Source organism: Rhinolophus sinicus, linkage group LG10 (genome assembly GCF_036562045.2).
Source record: "Rhinolophus sinicus isolate RSC01 linkage group LG10, ASM3656204v1, whole genome shotgun sequence".
Classification (NCBI taxonomy): Eukaryota; Metazoa; Chordata; class Mammalia; order Chiroptera; family Rhinolophidae; genus Rhinolophus; species Rhinolophus sinicus.
In genome coordinates, this window is record NC_133759.1 from 9581601 (window position 1) to 9598459 (window position 16859).

A 16859-nucleotide genomic window follows, 5' to 3' on the forward strand; every position below is an offset into this window, starting at 1 on the left:
GCGGCGGCCGCTCCTGCAGCCGCCGCTGCCGCCACTGCCGGGAGCTCGATGGGCTTCTCCTGCGCGCTGCCGCGTGTCTGGCAGAGTCCAGGGAGCCGCGGGGCCTCGTGCCGGGGAGCCATCGCTGCAGCCCGAGGCCGGGGCCCGGGTCGAGGACTGCAGGGGGAGGCCGCGGCGGGAGCCTCGTTAGGGGCCTGGGACTGGGGAACTGCCTCCGACTTCACGGTCAGTTGGGAGGCGGAACTGGAGTTGGTTGGAAAAGCTGGGGTGAGGTGAGAGGCGCGGGGCCGGGGCCGAAGCCGGAGGACTCGTAGTGGGAGAGGCGCGCGGCGCAGATTGCTCAGAGCTGGAGTGGAAGGAGCAGGTCGTGTGCGTGTGTGAGAGAGAGAGAGACACCGGAGTGAGGGGAGCGGACTTGGTGATTGTCTCCCCGACAGACCCGGGGGCTGTCTCGGTCTCCCTACCCCCACCGCCCGGTCCTGCATTTTCCTGGTCCCTGGGATGGTTGAAAAGAAGAGGCGATGAAGCCCTTTTTAGCTTCTCGGTGGAAAGGCTCCGGGCCAGGAGTGAATGCCCACTAGTCCCGAGGCGTCCTCAGTCCACCCCACGGACCCCTCCCCCCATTTCTCTCTCTCTTTCTCTCTCTCTCTCTCTCTCTCTCTCTCTCTCTCTCTCTCACCTGCAAGGTGGATATGGGGTCACTGAAGGAGCCCAGCAAGGCGGGGCAGACAGGGTATGGCACAGATTTTAAGGGAGCCATGTGGATAAACGGAGGAAAGTTAACCGAAAGTGATGGAAGCAAAGAGGGGATCTGATGACTTTTCCAAACATCCCATATTTGAGGACCCTCCCTGTTCTCAAAAGTGAAAGTAACCCTTGATGGCTTGGTCATCCAAAGAACGACTGGTGTTCCCCAGATACTGTCTTCAATATAGTTTCACAGATGACTATTGGGATCTTCCTGTGGGTGGGCTTTGGGCTAGCTTTAGAACACTAAGGCAAGTACAACACAACTTCTGCCCAGAGAAGCTCCCCAGGCAGAAGGGAAGGCTCCAGGGCCACCATAATCACAGAACATGGTGGTTAAGAGCTATGATGGTGGCACCCATGGGCACAGTGGGACAGGGAGGTGGGTCAGGAAGGTGCAGAAAGGAAATACCTGTCCACATTCTTAAGCACTAAACTGCTAAGCTCCTAAAATAGATGGTCACTTCTTAGTAGACTAGACATTAGTTATTTCTTATGTCTCTACGTAGTTCTTTACAGGTGCACCTACAGGGAAGACATATTGCAGGGTTGGACTTTGCCCTCCAGGGAAACAGGGAAGGGTGAAGCCGGAAGGAAGGATTTCCTCCCTAATGAAAACACACGTGCCCCATCTGTTGTGGCAATAGACGTTTTTCTGTGTGGTTTGACTCTGGATCCCATGTGAGGAACTCTGTGATGAGATAACGGGATGCTGATGTTAAAAATGGGATTTTGTGATAGAGATTGCTCAGAAAGGAGAGACCCTGGACACCGAATTTTAGTAGCTAGAATATCTAAGAGGATTAAGGATTTAAAAAGTGGCAGCAAATGGACAGATCAGAAAAGACACAGAAAGGAAAGTCTGAGTTTGGATACCATGGAATCATCTCCATATAAAAATCAGTATGTCTTAAAAAATATAGAAGCTCTATCTGAACTGTTCCCCTGACAACTGACTAAAGGTTCCTTGCTGAAGAAGGGTTGGCAGTATTTGCTAAGTAATATTATGAATGATGTCTGACTTAATAGGCTAAGTAGGTGTGAGAGGTATAAATAGTAGAATATTCATTTTACATTCTCTACTAAAACAACGACACCTTCACTGATCGTTTTACTTCGGTACGGCCAGAACATTTTTATCCCATTTGTTGTGATAATACATTAGACATTTTTTAAACCCATAAATTCAGAGTTCCTTTTTGGTTTATTAAGCCATTCAAAGAATGTATGTTAGCCAGAAAATCAAGAAGCCAAGAATGGCATGTTATTCCGTTAAACCAGCTTGTTTTTCCATCACTGTCAGATTCTCTAGGGCTTATACTGTTTTGTAGGTCTGTCTATTCTTAATCTCTGCACCCTATTAATTTTATTTAACTCTAACTTACATAGTGCTTATTATGTGCCAAGCACTTGACAAAGATTGACTGATTCAGTCCTCACAATAGTTCTATGAGACAGATACTATTATCCCTATTTTACAGATTGGGAAACTGAGGTGCAGAGAAGTTACTTGTCTTGACCAAGGCTACAGGTCACGTAACTGGCAGAGCCAGGATTTGAGACCAGGTAATCTAGCTCCAATACCTGCACAGCTAATATAGAACGTGGTGCTAATGGGAAATTCCTATGTCTAACCCCTTTGGATAAGGGAAACGGTTAAATACAGGCTGATGGAGCTTAACTCAGAGGAGCTGAGGACAGCCCTCAACGGCAGAGAAGGCCGATGGATCTGGTACGGAGATGGCGTGCAGACCCAGATTCCAACCATGTGCCCTACACCCAGAATAGACATCTAGGAGCTCTTCAAACAATCAGGAAGTACTTGTTTATGTGCCCGTGAGTCCCTTGTGTTCTTGAGGGCCTGAAGTAATAAACTGAAAACACACACCTGCCTAAAAGGGGTTTAGGATTTATTATAGCCGGGGAGCCCAGGCACTTTGAACTAGTGCATGACCAAGACAATAAAATATTGCTCGATTGAGACGCATGGTAATTAGACAAGAGGCCAGCCAATAATCAGGTGCTAATTGTGCATCCAGGCGTCAAGGGCAAGAGGTGAAGAGCTGCTGCTAGCCACTAGCGGGCAACGAGAACCTTACAGAGATGGAGTCCATCTGTCCACCTAGCCTTGCTTCATTAAAGCAGTAAAAGCCGGTGACAGGAGAGCTTCGATGCCGTGCTGCGTCCGTGGTGCTGAAGTTGCAGAGAACTCCTAAAAGCCCAGCCGAGGAACGAACATTTTATTCCCAATCTTAAACAGAGGGAGCCAAGTTTTAGGCCTTTTCCTTTGCATTTTCACAATTAGCCTCGCACCTCAAAAAAGCAAAAGTAAGCTGCTGTTTTTTCCCTATAGATCTGTTTCCTTTAAACACTTTGCATTTGTTCTGCCTGTTTCTTGTCTTAAAGAATTTTCATTATAACCTATCACAGTCTGGCCAGCAGGGCTGTATCTGTCTTGCTGCTCTACAAATTATAACTTGTGATTACAGTGATAGAAAAATTGATATGAATACATGGGTAAAGTTTATTCTCATTTAGAGGAAGGGTCTTCACGTGTGTTTCACTTTGAGCGAGTGGCTGGGTGCTTGCCATGTCTTTCGTTAGGGGCATGTGTGAGAAAAGGGGCTCATGCTTCCAAATGAGCACATCTGGAAATATTTAAAGACACATACACACCCTGAGAGCAGAGCCATAGACAGCAACAGAATCCGAAGTAGAAATAGAGGAGTGATGTCTGAATATTGACCTGTTGGGGGGGAAAAAAGGCTAATCCCATGTGGACTCTAGTTTCTTCCTGTTTTTGCATTTCTTTATTTGCCTTCCTCTTTGGAAGCAGATTTCCAGACAAATGGCTGGGTCATTCTTGGCCCTGAAGGTGCTGTGAACCGTGAAGGTGAGATGACTACAGGTGCATGTCCCACCTAATTCAGTCACTCATCCAGGAAATGCCAGGAAAACGCCATCTTTTCAGTCTCCTACAAACTGTAACCTTCCTGGCATGTAGAGGCTTGGTGATTGAACTCTTTGGATTTTCTGGGCTACCGAGAAATGAGGTAGGATCAGGGGGAATGGAATGCCTTTGGGTGGGATCGATTTTTCATCTTAGGAAAATGAGCCTAATGGGATAAGTACAGTCCCGTTGCAGTAAGGTTTAACTTGGTTATGTACAAAGTGTGCATTTCTAAGCCAAGAAATAGTAGCAGGGAATCTAGAAAGGCAGGTTGGTTGGGAAGATAAGGATCTATGGTGGAAAGACTATTGGGCATTTATTCCAGTGATCTGGACACACTTGCTTTGTGACTTTGAGCAAGTCAGTTAACCTCTCTATGCCTCATTTTATCCTCAAATGCGTATCTTACCAGGTTGTAAAAGTCAGAATAGATCCTGGATATGCAAATATTTAAACATTGAAAAATGGTCATGTTTAACTTCGGCGTTTAAGGCTTCTCTCTTTCACCACTTGGTACCATGTGATGTATTTTGATAGTGCTTTTTCCACTCTGAACAAAAAATTAAATGAATGAACAAAAGGAAATGGTACTTTAGATGCCATATTTGATTGAGAAAACTGAACATGCTCAGGAAAATTGCTAACAGTTATTGGTGCATTTCTTTTTTAATATTAACAAAGAATGGGGAAAGGACCTCAAGGGATGCGTTTGATAAACATATAAAAATCCAAGAAATTAACAAAGAAAATTTTGAATTTATTCCTGACAATGGAGGAATCAGAATCTCAGCCTGCAAAAGACCTGAGCAATTGGCTCAATCTTCCCTCTTGTTTTATAGATGAGGAAGCTGAGGCCCAGGGGTGGTAACTGCCATCCTGAGGCTAATGAGCAGCAAGACTGGGGTAGAATTGTGGCCTCTTGATGCCAAGCCATCTCCATTCTGTTTATCACTGGCCTCCCTATGCCAGAGAGCAGCTCACCTGGGCGTTTCCTTGGTCCCAGGTTCCTCCCAAGGCTCTGCTCTCACATGACCACTTACAGTACCTGGGATCAATGGGATCAGCAGAGACCAGGAAGCAAAATTGGCTTCCTTTCTTTTTCTTTTTTTTTTTTTCCAGTTTCATTGAGAAATAATTGACACACATAAGTTTAAGGTATACAGTATGATGGTTTGATTTACAGATATTGTGCAATGATTGCCACAATAGGTTCAGCTAACATCCATCTTCTCATACAGAGAGAATAAAAAGAAAGAAAAATGGAAAACAATTTTTCTTTGTGATGAGAACTCATAGGATTAACTTTCCTGTATATGATACAGCAGTGTTAGCTATCGTCATCATGTTGTACATTACATCCCTATTTATTTAGCTTAAAACTGGAAGTTTGTAACTTTTGACCACCTTCCTCCAATGTCTGCTCCTCCCACCTTCATCCTCTGGTAACTTTTTTTTTCTAGGAATTTGGGTTTGTTTTAAGGTTCCACGTGTAGATGAGGTCCTATAGTAGTTGTCTTTCTCTGTCTGATTTATTTCACTTAGCATAATGCCTTCAAGGTCTACCCATGTTGTCACAAATAGTAGAATTTCCTTATTTTTTATGGCTGAATAATATTCCTCTGTGTGTGTGTGTGTGTGTGTGTCAACTTCTTTATCCATTCATCCATCAGTAGCCACTTAGGTTGTTTCCATGTCTTGGCTATTGTAAATAATGCTGCTATGAACATGGGGTGCAGATATCTTTTCAAGTTAGTGTTTTCATTTCTTTTGGATATATTCCCAGAAGTGGAATTACTGGATCATGAGGTAGTTAGTTCTATTTTTTATTTTTTAAGGATCCTTCATACTGTTTTTCATAGTGGTTGTACCAATACAATTCCACCTGCAGTGTACGAGGGTTCCCTTTTCTCCACATCCATGCCAACATTTGTTATCTCTTTTTGATGATGGCCATTCTAACAGGCATATCTCACTGTTTTAATTTGCATTTCCCTTATGACGAGTGATATTGAGCATCTTTTCATGTACCTGTTGGCCTTTCGTATATCTTTGGTGAAATGTCTATTCAGGTCCATTGCCCATTTTTTAATTGGATTGTTTTTTTGCTATTGAGTTGTATGAGTTTTTTTTATATATTTTGGATACTAACCCCTTATCAGATACATGGTTTAAGATTTTTTTTCCCCATTCCATAGGTTGTCTTTTCTCTTTGTTGATGGTTTCTTTTGCTGTGCAGAAATGTTTTAGTTTGGTGTAATCCCACTTGTTATTTTTTATTTTGTTCCTTATGATTTAGGTTACATATCTGAAAAATCATTACAAGACTCACATGATGGAGCTTTATTCCTGTGTTTTCTTCTAGGACTTTCATGGTTTCAGGTCTTACATTTAAGTCTTTAATCCATTCTGAGTTAATTTTTGTGAGATATGGGTCCAGTTTCATTCTTTTACATGTGAATATCCAATTGTCCCAGCACCATTTATTGAAAAGACAGTCTTTTCTCCATTGAGTATTCTTGGCTCCCTTGTCAAATATTAGTTGACGAGATATGCTTGGGTTTATTTCTGGGCTCTTGATTCTGTTACATTGGCTTATTGGTCTCTTTTTAATGCCAGTACCATACTGTTTTGATGACTGTAGCTTTAGAGTATAACTTGAAATCAGGAAGTGTGATGTTTCCTACTTCGTTCTTCTTCTTCAGTATTTCTTTGACTATTTGGGGTCTTTTGTAGTTTCATATGACTTTTAGGAGTGCTTTTTTTCTACTCCTGTAAAAAAATGCCATTAGAATCTTGAATTGGGATTGCATCGAATATTTAGAAGGCTTTTGGTCGTGTTGACATTTTAACAATATTAATTCTTCCAATCCATGAACGTGGGATACTTTTCCATTTATTTGTGTCTGCTTTAATTTCTTTCATCAATGTCTTGTGGTTTGCAGAGTAGAGATCTTTTACCTCATAAGTAAGTTTATTCTTAAGTATTTTATTGCTTTTGATGCTATTGTAAATGGGATCGATTTCTTTATTTTTCAGAAAATTCATTGTTAACATATAGAAACACTACTGATTTTATATGTTCATTTTGTATCATCTTGTAACATTGGTTAATCTTTTCTGTTATTTTTCTGCTCTCTATTTTATTTATTTCTGCTCTAATATTTATTCTTCTGCTAACTTTGGGCTCAGTTTTTTTTTTTTTTTTCTAGTTCCTTAAGGCATAGAGTTGGGTTGTTTATTTGGGATCTTTCTTGCTTCTTGGTGTAGGGGTTTATTGCTATAAACTTCTTAGAACTGCTTTTGCTGCATCTCATAGGCTCTGGCACATTATGTTTCCATTTTCATTTGTCTCAAGAAACTTTTTAATTTTCCCTTTCATTTTCACTCTGATCCATCATTTGTTCAAGTAGTGTCCCTTCTTGAAGCCTGGTGTAGTTGCAGTAACTGGTTCTCTTATTCTCTCCTCTTCTGATCCCTCCAAGCATGTTAGCTTTTAGTCCCTAAAAAAACCCCAAACTCTTGCCTGGGTGATGTCACAGTGGCTGCATGTCTGCATATGGCACAATGTGGAGTCAGGTGCCATTTCAACACCCTTACGTGGGAACCTTTGCTGGTTGGTCTCTGACTAGCATGGGTGGGCTTTCTCTCGGAAAAAGTAGTGTGCTAGAACTTGGCCCCACAGAAAGTGTTCCCCAGCAGAAGCAGATTTTAGGGACTCAGTTTTAGAGGGACTCCTGGCTGACCCTTCACAGCCCTCCTGCTCCTTAGGGCGAGGCAGGATCAGTCTTCTCAGTGTTGGCTGGTGTTCAGCTAGGGCCCTAGCTCAGCACAAATGCGTAAGTTCAGGCCTGTGGTCTGTGAATGCCGCTGCACATGGCCCTCCAGATGGTGCCATCTCTGCATAACCATGTGTGGGCAAGAGAGCTGAACTGTAAGTAACCCACGGTCACTGGTGGGCACATCAGCACCCCTCCCCCTTTTGTTTTCTAGTTATTGGGAAAAATTAGTGATTGTAGTGAGTAGTTAAAACGAAGATTCTAGTGAGGCTCTGAAATGAGAGCAGGCTTGCGAGTGTGTCCTGTCTCCACTGCTTCCTAGAAGTATGAACTTAGGCAAATCTTTTCATGCCTCAGTTTCCTCATCTCTAAAAAGGGGTAGGAAACTCAAGATTTATACCTATAAGACATAGTAGAGGGGAGGCCAGATGGCTCAGTTGGTTAGAACGCGAGCTCTGAACAAAAGGGTTGCCTGTTCGATTCCCACATGGGCCAGTGAGCTGCACCCCCCCACAACTAGATTGAAGGACAGCAACTTGGAGCTGATGGGCCCTGGAGAAACACAATATTTCCCAATTGAAAAAAAAAGACACAGTAGACTTGAGGATCAAACAGGATGAGGTGTATGTAGCGTACAGCCCAGTAGCTGGCAGGTAATAGATTTTCAAGAAGAGTCGGGCCCCACTCTCCGCTCGGCACATCCCTACGGTAGCAACAGGCAAGCAAAATGCCCATCTTGGAACCTACGGTGACAGAGGCCAGAAGGCAGTTCAGTGTCAAATGTGATGATGCACCCGATTACAAAGGGTTCTGCAACCTATGAGAGTGTCACACTCATTGACAGATACTAGTTGGGGAGCTAGATCAGTAATGTATTGTTGCCTTTATAAAGATTTTCCTGCTAGGTTGCAGACTTCGTGGAAGGAAGAGTTAATACAGGAGATGGCAGCAAAAGCAACTAGCAGATATCGCCCATTAGACCTAGAAAGAAGTTAGCCACCCTAAACAGTTTATGAAAAATCAGTTGCCTCCTTGAGCTTCGTGTTTTTACCCATCTGTAGAACAGGCTGGACCAGAGTTCGGAAGAGGTCAGCTAGCCTAGCACCACTATGGTCCATTAAAGAGACAGCTGACAGAAGTAACATTGCTCACAGAAGAAAGAATGCTCTTTTATTTATTTATTTTTAAAGCACCGGTATTATAGGCTCCCAGTAGCTAGTGGAAGGAAAGTCTGCTTAGAGTCAATTTCTTGGGTTGTTAAAAATGAGTCGCAGAGCTTGGAGAGCTGGTCCTTCCCGCTCACTTCAGAGGTGACATTAAAGGTGAGTTGAAGTGACTTCTCCTCAGGTCCATCAAATGTGTGTGAGGAAGTAGGAAGTAGAACTCGTGTTTCCTGCTTGCTTGCTCATTCTTCCTCTCTTGTGAAAATATAAAAAAAGAAGAAGCCATGTGCTGTGCTCAAAATGTGATCTTTTTGGCAAGCAGAGCTGGTTTTAAATCCACTCCTCACTTTGTATGACCTTGAGATTTGGGGGTAACATCCCAAACCTCTGCACCCCACTCTTTCCTTCTGTGCCATGAATAATAAAAGCTACTGTGCTGGGTTGTTGTAAGAATTGAAAGGAGCTGCTTTCTATGAGTCCTCAGTCATAATTGGCATTCAGTTAATGCTGGTGTCTGTCTCCATTCCTGCAGACAGCGCGGCAGGTTTTGTCCAAAATCTTATGTTTTAGACAAAAATCCCAAATGGACTTTGATTTCCTCTTCTGTCCAACAGAAGAGTTTGGCTAAAATCTATGAAATCGTCCCTAAAATTCTGACTCAGTAATTTTTGTTTTGTTTTGCCAATTACTCTTAGGCGTGGTCTTGTTTTAAAGTTGTCTCATTAATTTTTCTCATTGTTGCAACATAGGATAAAGCACATCCACAAAAAGGGAAAGCAGAATGTGTTACCCAAATGAGTGGTTGTTTCTACTGATGCTTAACGTTTGTGTCACATATTTTGTCATCCTATATGTGGGTGTGTATTTTTTTTAGAAGTTCTAGGAAGCTGGAAGGTGGTCAACTGGCCAGTTGTAGGACAATAAATAGTTGCAGTAAGTGGAGAGACTGTTAGCCTCCACGAGCTCTCCAAATCCCAAACTGTTTTCTGAAATGAAGACCCATTGTTAGGAGTGGAGTGTGTACACGAGTGGGTTTTATAAGGAAGTGGCCAGTTATGAGGTAAGAAGGCAAATTTAACTGACCACTTCCTGGTCCCCCCTGAACTTTAATGTGTATAGCATTTGGTTTGGGGGTGCAATGTTTTACTGTTTTCAAGTTTTTTTGTTGAAGGTTGAGTATGACAGAGATAAGAGGCAAGAGGGAGGAACAATGTAGACTCGTTGGTAAAAATCTTACAGAAAAGGCCAGCAAGCTCTGCCTGTCTGGACACCTTCCTTGGCTGGCAAGGTGTGATGCAGGCGATAAGCTACCTTTCCTTTGGACCACACCTTTTGGAAAATGTAGTGACTCATTCTGGTTTTTTTATGAAACATTTCAAACATAGTGATTCATGGTTCATTCTTTGTTTTTCTGAGAATCATCTAAAAATCAGTATAAAATTTACAGTTCTTTTGGATCCTTACACAAATTAAAATATTATAGCCCAAATAAATTAATTTTCTACTTGATCAGATTTGTTTCTAAAGCATCCAGGGCGTGGCCCATTTATTCATCTTTGAAGTTGTGGGGCTGGCCTGTGAATACTAAGTCTGTCACTTTTGAAATGTGAGAAATTGTAAAAGGTAAACACCATGTTCTTAAGACCACAGGATTTAAACCACAGAAGGTTATTGATATAATCATTAGGCTGAATTTCAGTCTGGCATTATAATAGAAATAGCAGGAAAGATGCAACCTTTTAGTGGCCCTTTCAAGTGATTGTTTACTGAGCTAACTAGTGACAATTCATTTAGGTGAGAATCCCATCTTTAGGGCAAGTTCAAGAGGCTATCAGACCAGCCCCCCAACAGAAATCCATCATAATACTAGATTTATTAAAATGTTAAATATTCACCTGAAACAAATTTTGACCTAATTACAAGCCTCCATTTAAGGGTTTCTAATACCTTGCTGATGTTCATGACATCGGCTAAGGAGTTCATAAAATTGAGAAATTGAGTTTTAATTATGTAGGTCTTACTAGTAGGGATCCAAAAAGCTTAATCCTTTATTTTATTTTTGAGTATTTGGATGATCCTTATTCTCTAAGCCAAAGGAAGTAATTGCACCTAATTTTGAGTTTATTGGACCGGTCTGTGTACAGATATTTCATACAGGCCTGCATGCCCAGCCCCGCTACCAGCACCTGCATGCTCTCAGCCAGCTCCATCCTCCCTCCGCTCGCCCCCTGCTGTTATCTAAGCCTGCACTTCACCTGGCGCGGTGCCCTGCCGAGAGCCCACCCTTCAGAAGTCCTGGCCATCAAAAAAGCTGTTTATCTCACTTCTGGGTTTTGTGTGGGGGGGTTGTCTTGGGGGCTATTATTTGCCTCTCTGTTGAGCTGTTCATTAGAAATCTATGTGTTAGGATTATTGTGGGGTGTATCTGTCTGATTTATGTATCCACTTACTCTGGCACATACTTGTGCCAGATACCAAGCCACAAAGCTAAACAAATGGGACATGCAGGTTAGTAGGAAAAAAGCAAGTGAGACTGGTCTTACCGGATTGGGAGCTGGGAGGGGAATGGCAGCGCCCGACTGGCAGCACACACCTCATTGTCCTCCTTAGGCCTGGTGTGTGAGCCCCAGCACAAGTCCCTGCAGTCAGTGGCTGCCCCATAAATGTCTTTTTGGGTTGAACTGAAACGAAGTGAGGACACGTTAGAGAGCACACAGGGCAAGGGAATGGGATGAAAGGCCGGGAGAGGGGCACTGGAGGAGGCAGCCCCTCTGAGGGCATGAGCTGGTTGGCAGGAGTGGTACGGAGCGTTCTGGGACGCACCAGCCTGTGTGCCCCCTGCCCCAAGCCCTGAGCAACCAGTCCTGCCCGCTCCTCACAAGCAAGGACTCGTGTGGGGGCGAATCACTGGCCAAGAGCCACTCAGCCCCAAGGGTGGAGTTTCCCTAATTCAAAACAGAAAAAGGAAAGAGGTAAATATTTGCCTTTTCCATGCTTACTGGGGGCAGAGTGAAGGGAGTGTGTACCGTTTCAAGGTGGTTTTCTTTCCCTATATTTCTCAGATTTTCAGTTGGCTAATTTAAGGAACACATCCTTATTGGAAAGCCACTTGCATTGCTTTTGGGGCGGCCTGAGGGTTAAGCAAACTTTTCATAGCAGTACGCCTCGACTGGTTTTCATTGGGATATTTTGAAACTCTAGAGCGTGGAGTGGAATGTGTCCGTCAGTTCAAAGGTTAGTGTCTGGCTCTGCCAGGAGTGCCCTTGGCAGGGTGCTGTCCCGATCACAGGTTCTCTCACCCTGAGGGGCAGTAGGAAAGCAGAGCTCCTCTGTACACGCTTTGGTCCCACGTTGTCCAAGGGTGGACCATCTGGCTGCTTGAGTAAGAGTCACAGCCCACCTCCTGCAGGGTCCTACTCGGTGGACCTCCACCGTTTGCAATATGGCCACACCCTGAAGGTGAGCAGACAGGGCTCCACGAGGTAGTCCTGGGGTCACATGGCTCATGCACGCTGCCCACGTGCTCAGGTAATGAGCACACGTGTAGTGAGGGCTCCTATGTGCCAGGCTCCGGACTAATGAACCGGATGGTGGGAGAGCATAGCAGGCATTCCCTGAGTCCCCTTTTACAGACAAACGAATCTGACAAGATTTCGTTTCATTTGCTTGTCCAGTCCACAGCCAATTAGCAATTGGAAATAGAGGGGATGTTGGGAGGATTGGAAACTGCAGACACAGAAATGGAGAAGGGACAAAGGAGATGCTGGAATTACAATTATAATAGTGTGAACAGGCCTGTCGGTGCGAATGGTGAGCCCAGTGACCCCCATACCCCTGAGGACACCGCTGCCTCACACATCCAGTGATTGAGCTTCCTGTAAGGGCTCTGAATCCTTCCAAAGAAGTGGGTGGTGTTGTACTTAACACAGGAACCGCTAGGATATCTGGTTTTCTTTTCTTTTTAAGATTTCCATCTTAACCATCCGAATGCTTAAAATGTATTTCTGCTTAAGAACTAGCCACCGTTCCCTGGGAAAGTTACTCTTGGAAGAGTCTATTTCTCAGAAAAACCACACCTGCAAAACAGAACTCTAGTTTAGTTGAGCCATTGCTGTACATACAACCAAGAATGGGTCACTGTCAGAGGACAGAACAGTGATCCACTCTGAATATACAGGAAGGATCTAAACGGGAGCGTTGCTCTAAAACACGTTTGCAGTGATCCTCCGTTTCTGAAAACCACACCGTTTGTGAGCACTGAAGAGCGAGCAGTTTGATGGAGTCCCCAGGCTATGGTGAGAGGACCCTCAGGCTGCAGACGCCAGAGGCTATGCTGTCTGTCACCGAGGCGTCGGGTGGTGTGATGGGTGGTGTGAACTGTAACTGACCATCTCGGTCACACTGAGCTGTTCTGCAAGGGGAGCAGGAGTAGGGATGAGTGACGACTGCCCAGAACCAGGGTCGTGAGAGCCAGAGAGTAAATACTGTAGGCCGTCTAGTCACGCATTCTCCATCAGAGCTACTCAGCTTGGCCATTATCATGCAAAAGCAAACTTCATTGGTTTAAAGTTTAGACAGTAATTGTGGGAACGTGGGTGACATGCCTACAAATCCGTAAGGCAGCAAGAAAAACCAAGAGAGTGGCTGCATCTGGAGGTTGTCAATGTTGGGCTTCAATCAGCTTTCGAATCATTGTGGGATTTCAGCTTTTTGTTTCTTTGGGTTTGGTAGAACAGAGTTTAGCGTTTTAGAATTTGCTGGGCACAGTTCGAGGTCCAGACACTCCTGGTCTCTCATCTGCTGTCCTCTTTGGTGCTTCAGAAGGTGTCCCTGCATCTTTTAAGGTCTCTGGGTTGTCACTGCCACCACTAAGTGCCACTGTTTCTGGAGGGCACAGGGTTGCTTTATTAGGAAATTCTGGTTGATGGACCATCAGGAGCCACCGCTTTTACTCTGCCCGGGACGATTATTCTCGGTGTCATGACCTCTGCTTCCCCAGCTCCCAACACAGCGTACCCAGAGGGGCGGGCACTCCGAGGATCTGCGAGTTGATGTGTCTTTGGACAGGTACATGGTACACATTTAACTGCCTCTCAGCCATTCCTGCTCTGCCACCCTGGGACCAGAGGCCCTGGCCTTCCTCTTTCATTACTAGTCTGTAACTTTTGACTCTAGAATGTTCATTCTGAGTAGTAGTTCCTGCTCTGCCCTCTCAGCTTTCTGGACACATCTTTACTTTTCATGTGCTGTATTCAGTCCAGGTGCTTTCTCTTTGTTGGGGGTGAGGACAGTGGCGGAAGAAGGAAAATTGGGCAAAAGGGTGGGGATAACCTAGCACAACCATGGAAAGCTTGACCTTGGATGCAGAACCACCAGTTTTCAGGAGAAAACACACAGCCAGTGCTGCTTTTGAGTGATTTCCTCGGCTGGGAAGTGACTTGAGTTTTCAGAAGCCTGAGGTGTCACTTGCTTTGCCATTGTCTTTGCTGCTGGTGGCTTTTCCATGTCACCTCTGTCGGGGAGCCATCACAGTTGCTGACTGAGAAACCTGGCTGTGATGCAGTGACCACAGAGTTTAAGATGAAAAACAGAGGAGGGGTGTCTGTACTTGCCGCGTCTTGCAGCAGCACATGCTGGGGACAGACAGACTTCCGCTGTTGGGCCTTAGTTACTTCACCAGTGTCTGCAAGGACTCAAGCTACAGTGTGAGGGAGAAAGGGTGCCTTGCTCAGCACGTGTTTCTGAAGGCAGGGGCCGTCCCTGGAGAGCACACATGCGCACCGCCTGGTCTGTCCAGTGCGTCACAGTCTAGAGTTCCTCACCAGCAACCCCAACTCGACCCTCACACCAACCCTGTGAGAGGGTGGCTGGGGCTGGACTGTGTTATTTTCACAGGTGAGACAAAAACTCACGGAGCCCCCACCCAGGGGGTGGAGGATCATCCTTGGACCCATTGCCCCCCGTTCCTACACTTCGCCCCCTCACCCACAAAAAACAGAACTCAGAGTCTCTTCTCCCTGGAAGAGAAGCCCTTTGGGCCGTAGGGCTAACACCCCTGGCTTGTTTCAGCCTCTTTCCCATGCTGGTGACGTTTTGCCGTGACCACTAGTTAGCAGGACGGTGAGTTAGAGCGTCTTCATGGTGGCGGCTCAGCACTAGCCCTGGGACCACTGCTCCTTCCTACTCACCCGTTAACTGCAGGCAGCTTCAGCGCCCGGCTCTGGGCTTGTCCTGGGTGTAGAGGCAGCGGTGGTACTGCCGGAGACAGTGCTCCCAGCAGGCGCGGGCGCCCCCCGCCGTGGCTGTTAGGTCCCTATTTGAACATGACCACTGAGACGCTGTCTGCCCAGTAGGTCCCTAAAAGCAAGGAGACCTGCTCTGGCTGGCCTTGGGCAAGGCATTTGCCCTTGGAACGCTCCCTTTCCGTTGTCTGTCACGTGAAGGCTGTAGGCAAGGTGGCCAGATTTCCCAAAGCTGATGCTCAGGACGGAGGAGAACTCACGGTTTAACTGAACAGAAGGTTCGGGCAGCTTTTCAGCAGGAGGCTCATATGTAGACACACCTGGCTCACTCCGGACAGGTAATTTGGTCAAGTCTCCTTGATGACAAGACAACACTAAACTTCGGGGTCCTCCTTCTCTCTTCCAGATGCCAGTATGGACAGACTAGCTTATGATGCTTGTGCCCGCCCACCACTTCCGAGACATTGAGCGGAAGCCGGAATACCTCCAGCCGGAGCAGTGCATCCCGCCTCCCGACCCTGGCCCTGTGGGAACCATGTGGTTTATCCGTGACGGCTGTGGCATCGCTTGTGCCGTTGTCACCTGGTTTCTGGTCCTGTACGCGGAGTTTGTGGTCCTCTTTGTCATGCTGATTCCATCTCGAGACTACATATACAGCGTCATCAACGGGGTTCTGTTCAACTTGCTGGCCTTCTTGGCCCTGGCCTCCCACTGCCGGGCCATGCTGACGGACCCTGTGAGTATGTCTGGGCTGGTTTGGACCAGCCCACACGCTCCTCCTCTGGCCCTGGCATGCCCGCTGCCTGCATGTTGCCCCTGGCCTCAGGAATGTGGAGAACCAGAGAGCCAGGGCTGGGGTGGCAAGTGGCCTCGGGCCCCACTGAGGGGCTGCCATCTGTGCCACAGCCCTTCGGTCTTGGTGAAGATACTATACATACAGTGGTGTGTACGTTAATGGAGCCTGCAGTGGGAGGGGTTCTGTCCCAGGGAAGCCTCGCCTCTAGTTAGAAAGGTGCAGTCAGGTAAGCATGGAGCCTGGGGCCTGGTGACTGGAGCTGAAAGCAGGATGGGGTTTCAGGACAGAGCTTCGCAGTGAAGACAGGACTGGCACCAGGTGGATTTGAAATGAAAGCCGTAGCCAGCTCCAGGAACCTGCACGGAAACGGCCTTCAGTTTGTTTGGGCAAGGCTCATCTTTTCCTGAAAACCCGGGCGAGCCTGTTTTAGGCCGAAGCAAGTGCCTCCTGGTGAATATCTGTGGGGAAAGCCAGTGACTTAGCTAAATATACCCAGTTGTGCCAGTGGCTGTTGAATGTCGTTACCTGCTATTAAATCCTCTGTTGCTGTTCATTATCTTGTATGGGAAAGCGGGAGGGCGTTATTTGATAAAGACCTCTTGTGGCTTCATTGTTTGGGGGGCTGTGAGTGTGTTTAAATTAAGAAAGGGAAAGCATCTCGCAGATTTCCCTTCTGTGAGCCCCAGGGAAAGCTCAGTAAAGATCTGGGTCCTGAGCTAGTTCCCTTCCCGAAGGGCTCCATTTCTTGCTGGTTCAGGTGCTGGATTGTTATGTTAACCCATCCCATCCCGAGGGAAAGCAGCTTTCCCAGCTCAGTTACCTGTCAGCACCGGTCCAGACAGTGCACGTGTCTGGGGAGTTCCACACACCTGCGGGCAGGTGGGGCAGGGCGCGGCCTGCTGGCCCAGAGCTAGTGCTGCTTAGGGGTCATTGAACAGCTGTCACCTGAAGGAAATGAAGTACCTGCTTACAGTCGGAAGTGCCCAAAACTCAAGGATATAAGAGTTTTCCCAATAGCATCAACTTGGTCCTACTGGAAACAAGTTCAAGGTTCATTCAGAAATTTTTATGATGCCCTTGCTGTTGTGGACACGGGCGTAAAAGATACGATTTTGCTCACTTATCATTTAGTCTCTGTTAAACCCCAGGCACCATTCCTACCGTCAAGGTGCCCTCTGTCTAGAA

The 16859-nt window shown here is 46.0% G+C and overlaps 1 protein-coding gene across 7 annotated transcripts in view; it reads left to right on the forward strand.

Annotated features, from left to right (window-relative positions):
- Positions 1-3: 3 nt before the first annotated feature.
- Positions 4-16859, forward strand: part of ZDHHC3 (zDHHC palmitoyltransferase 3) — a 45774-nt gene continuing 28918 nt past the window's right edge. The window contains exons 1-3 of one of the 7 annotated variants that reach the window (XM_074312523.1): positions 4-225; positions 2787-3075; positions 15285-15614. In XM_074312523.1, coding sequence (XP_074168624.1) covers positions 15309-15614 — 306 coding nt within the window. In that variant the 5' untranslated portion in view covers positions 4-225; positions 2787-3075; positions 15285-15308. Of the gene's footprint in view, positions 226-2228; positions 2314-2786; positions 3076-15284; positions 15615-16859 lie in introns of all 7 variants that reach the window. The other 6 variants (XM_019724063.2, XM_019724064.2, XM_019724066.2 and 3 more) reach the window with 6 other exon arrangements.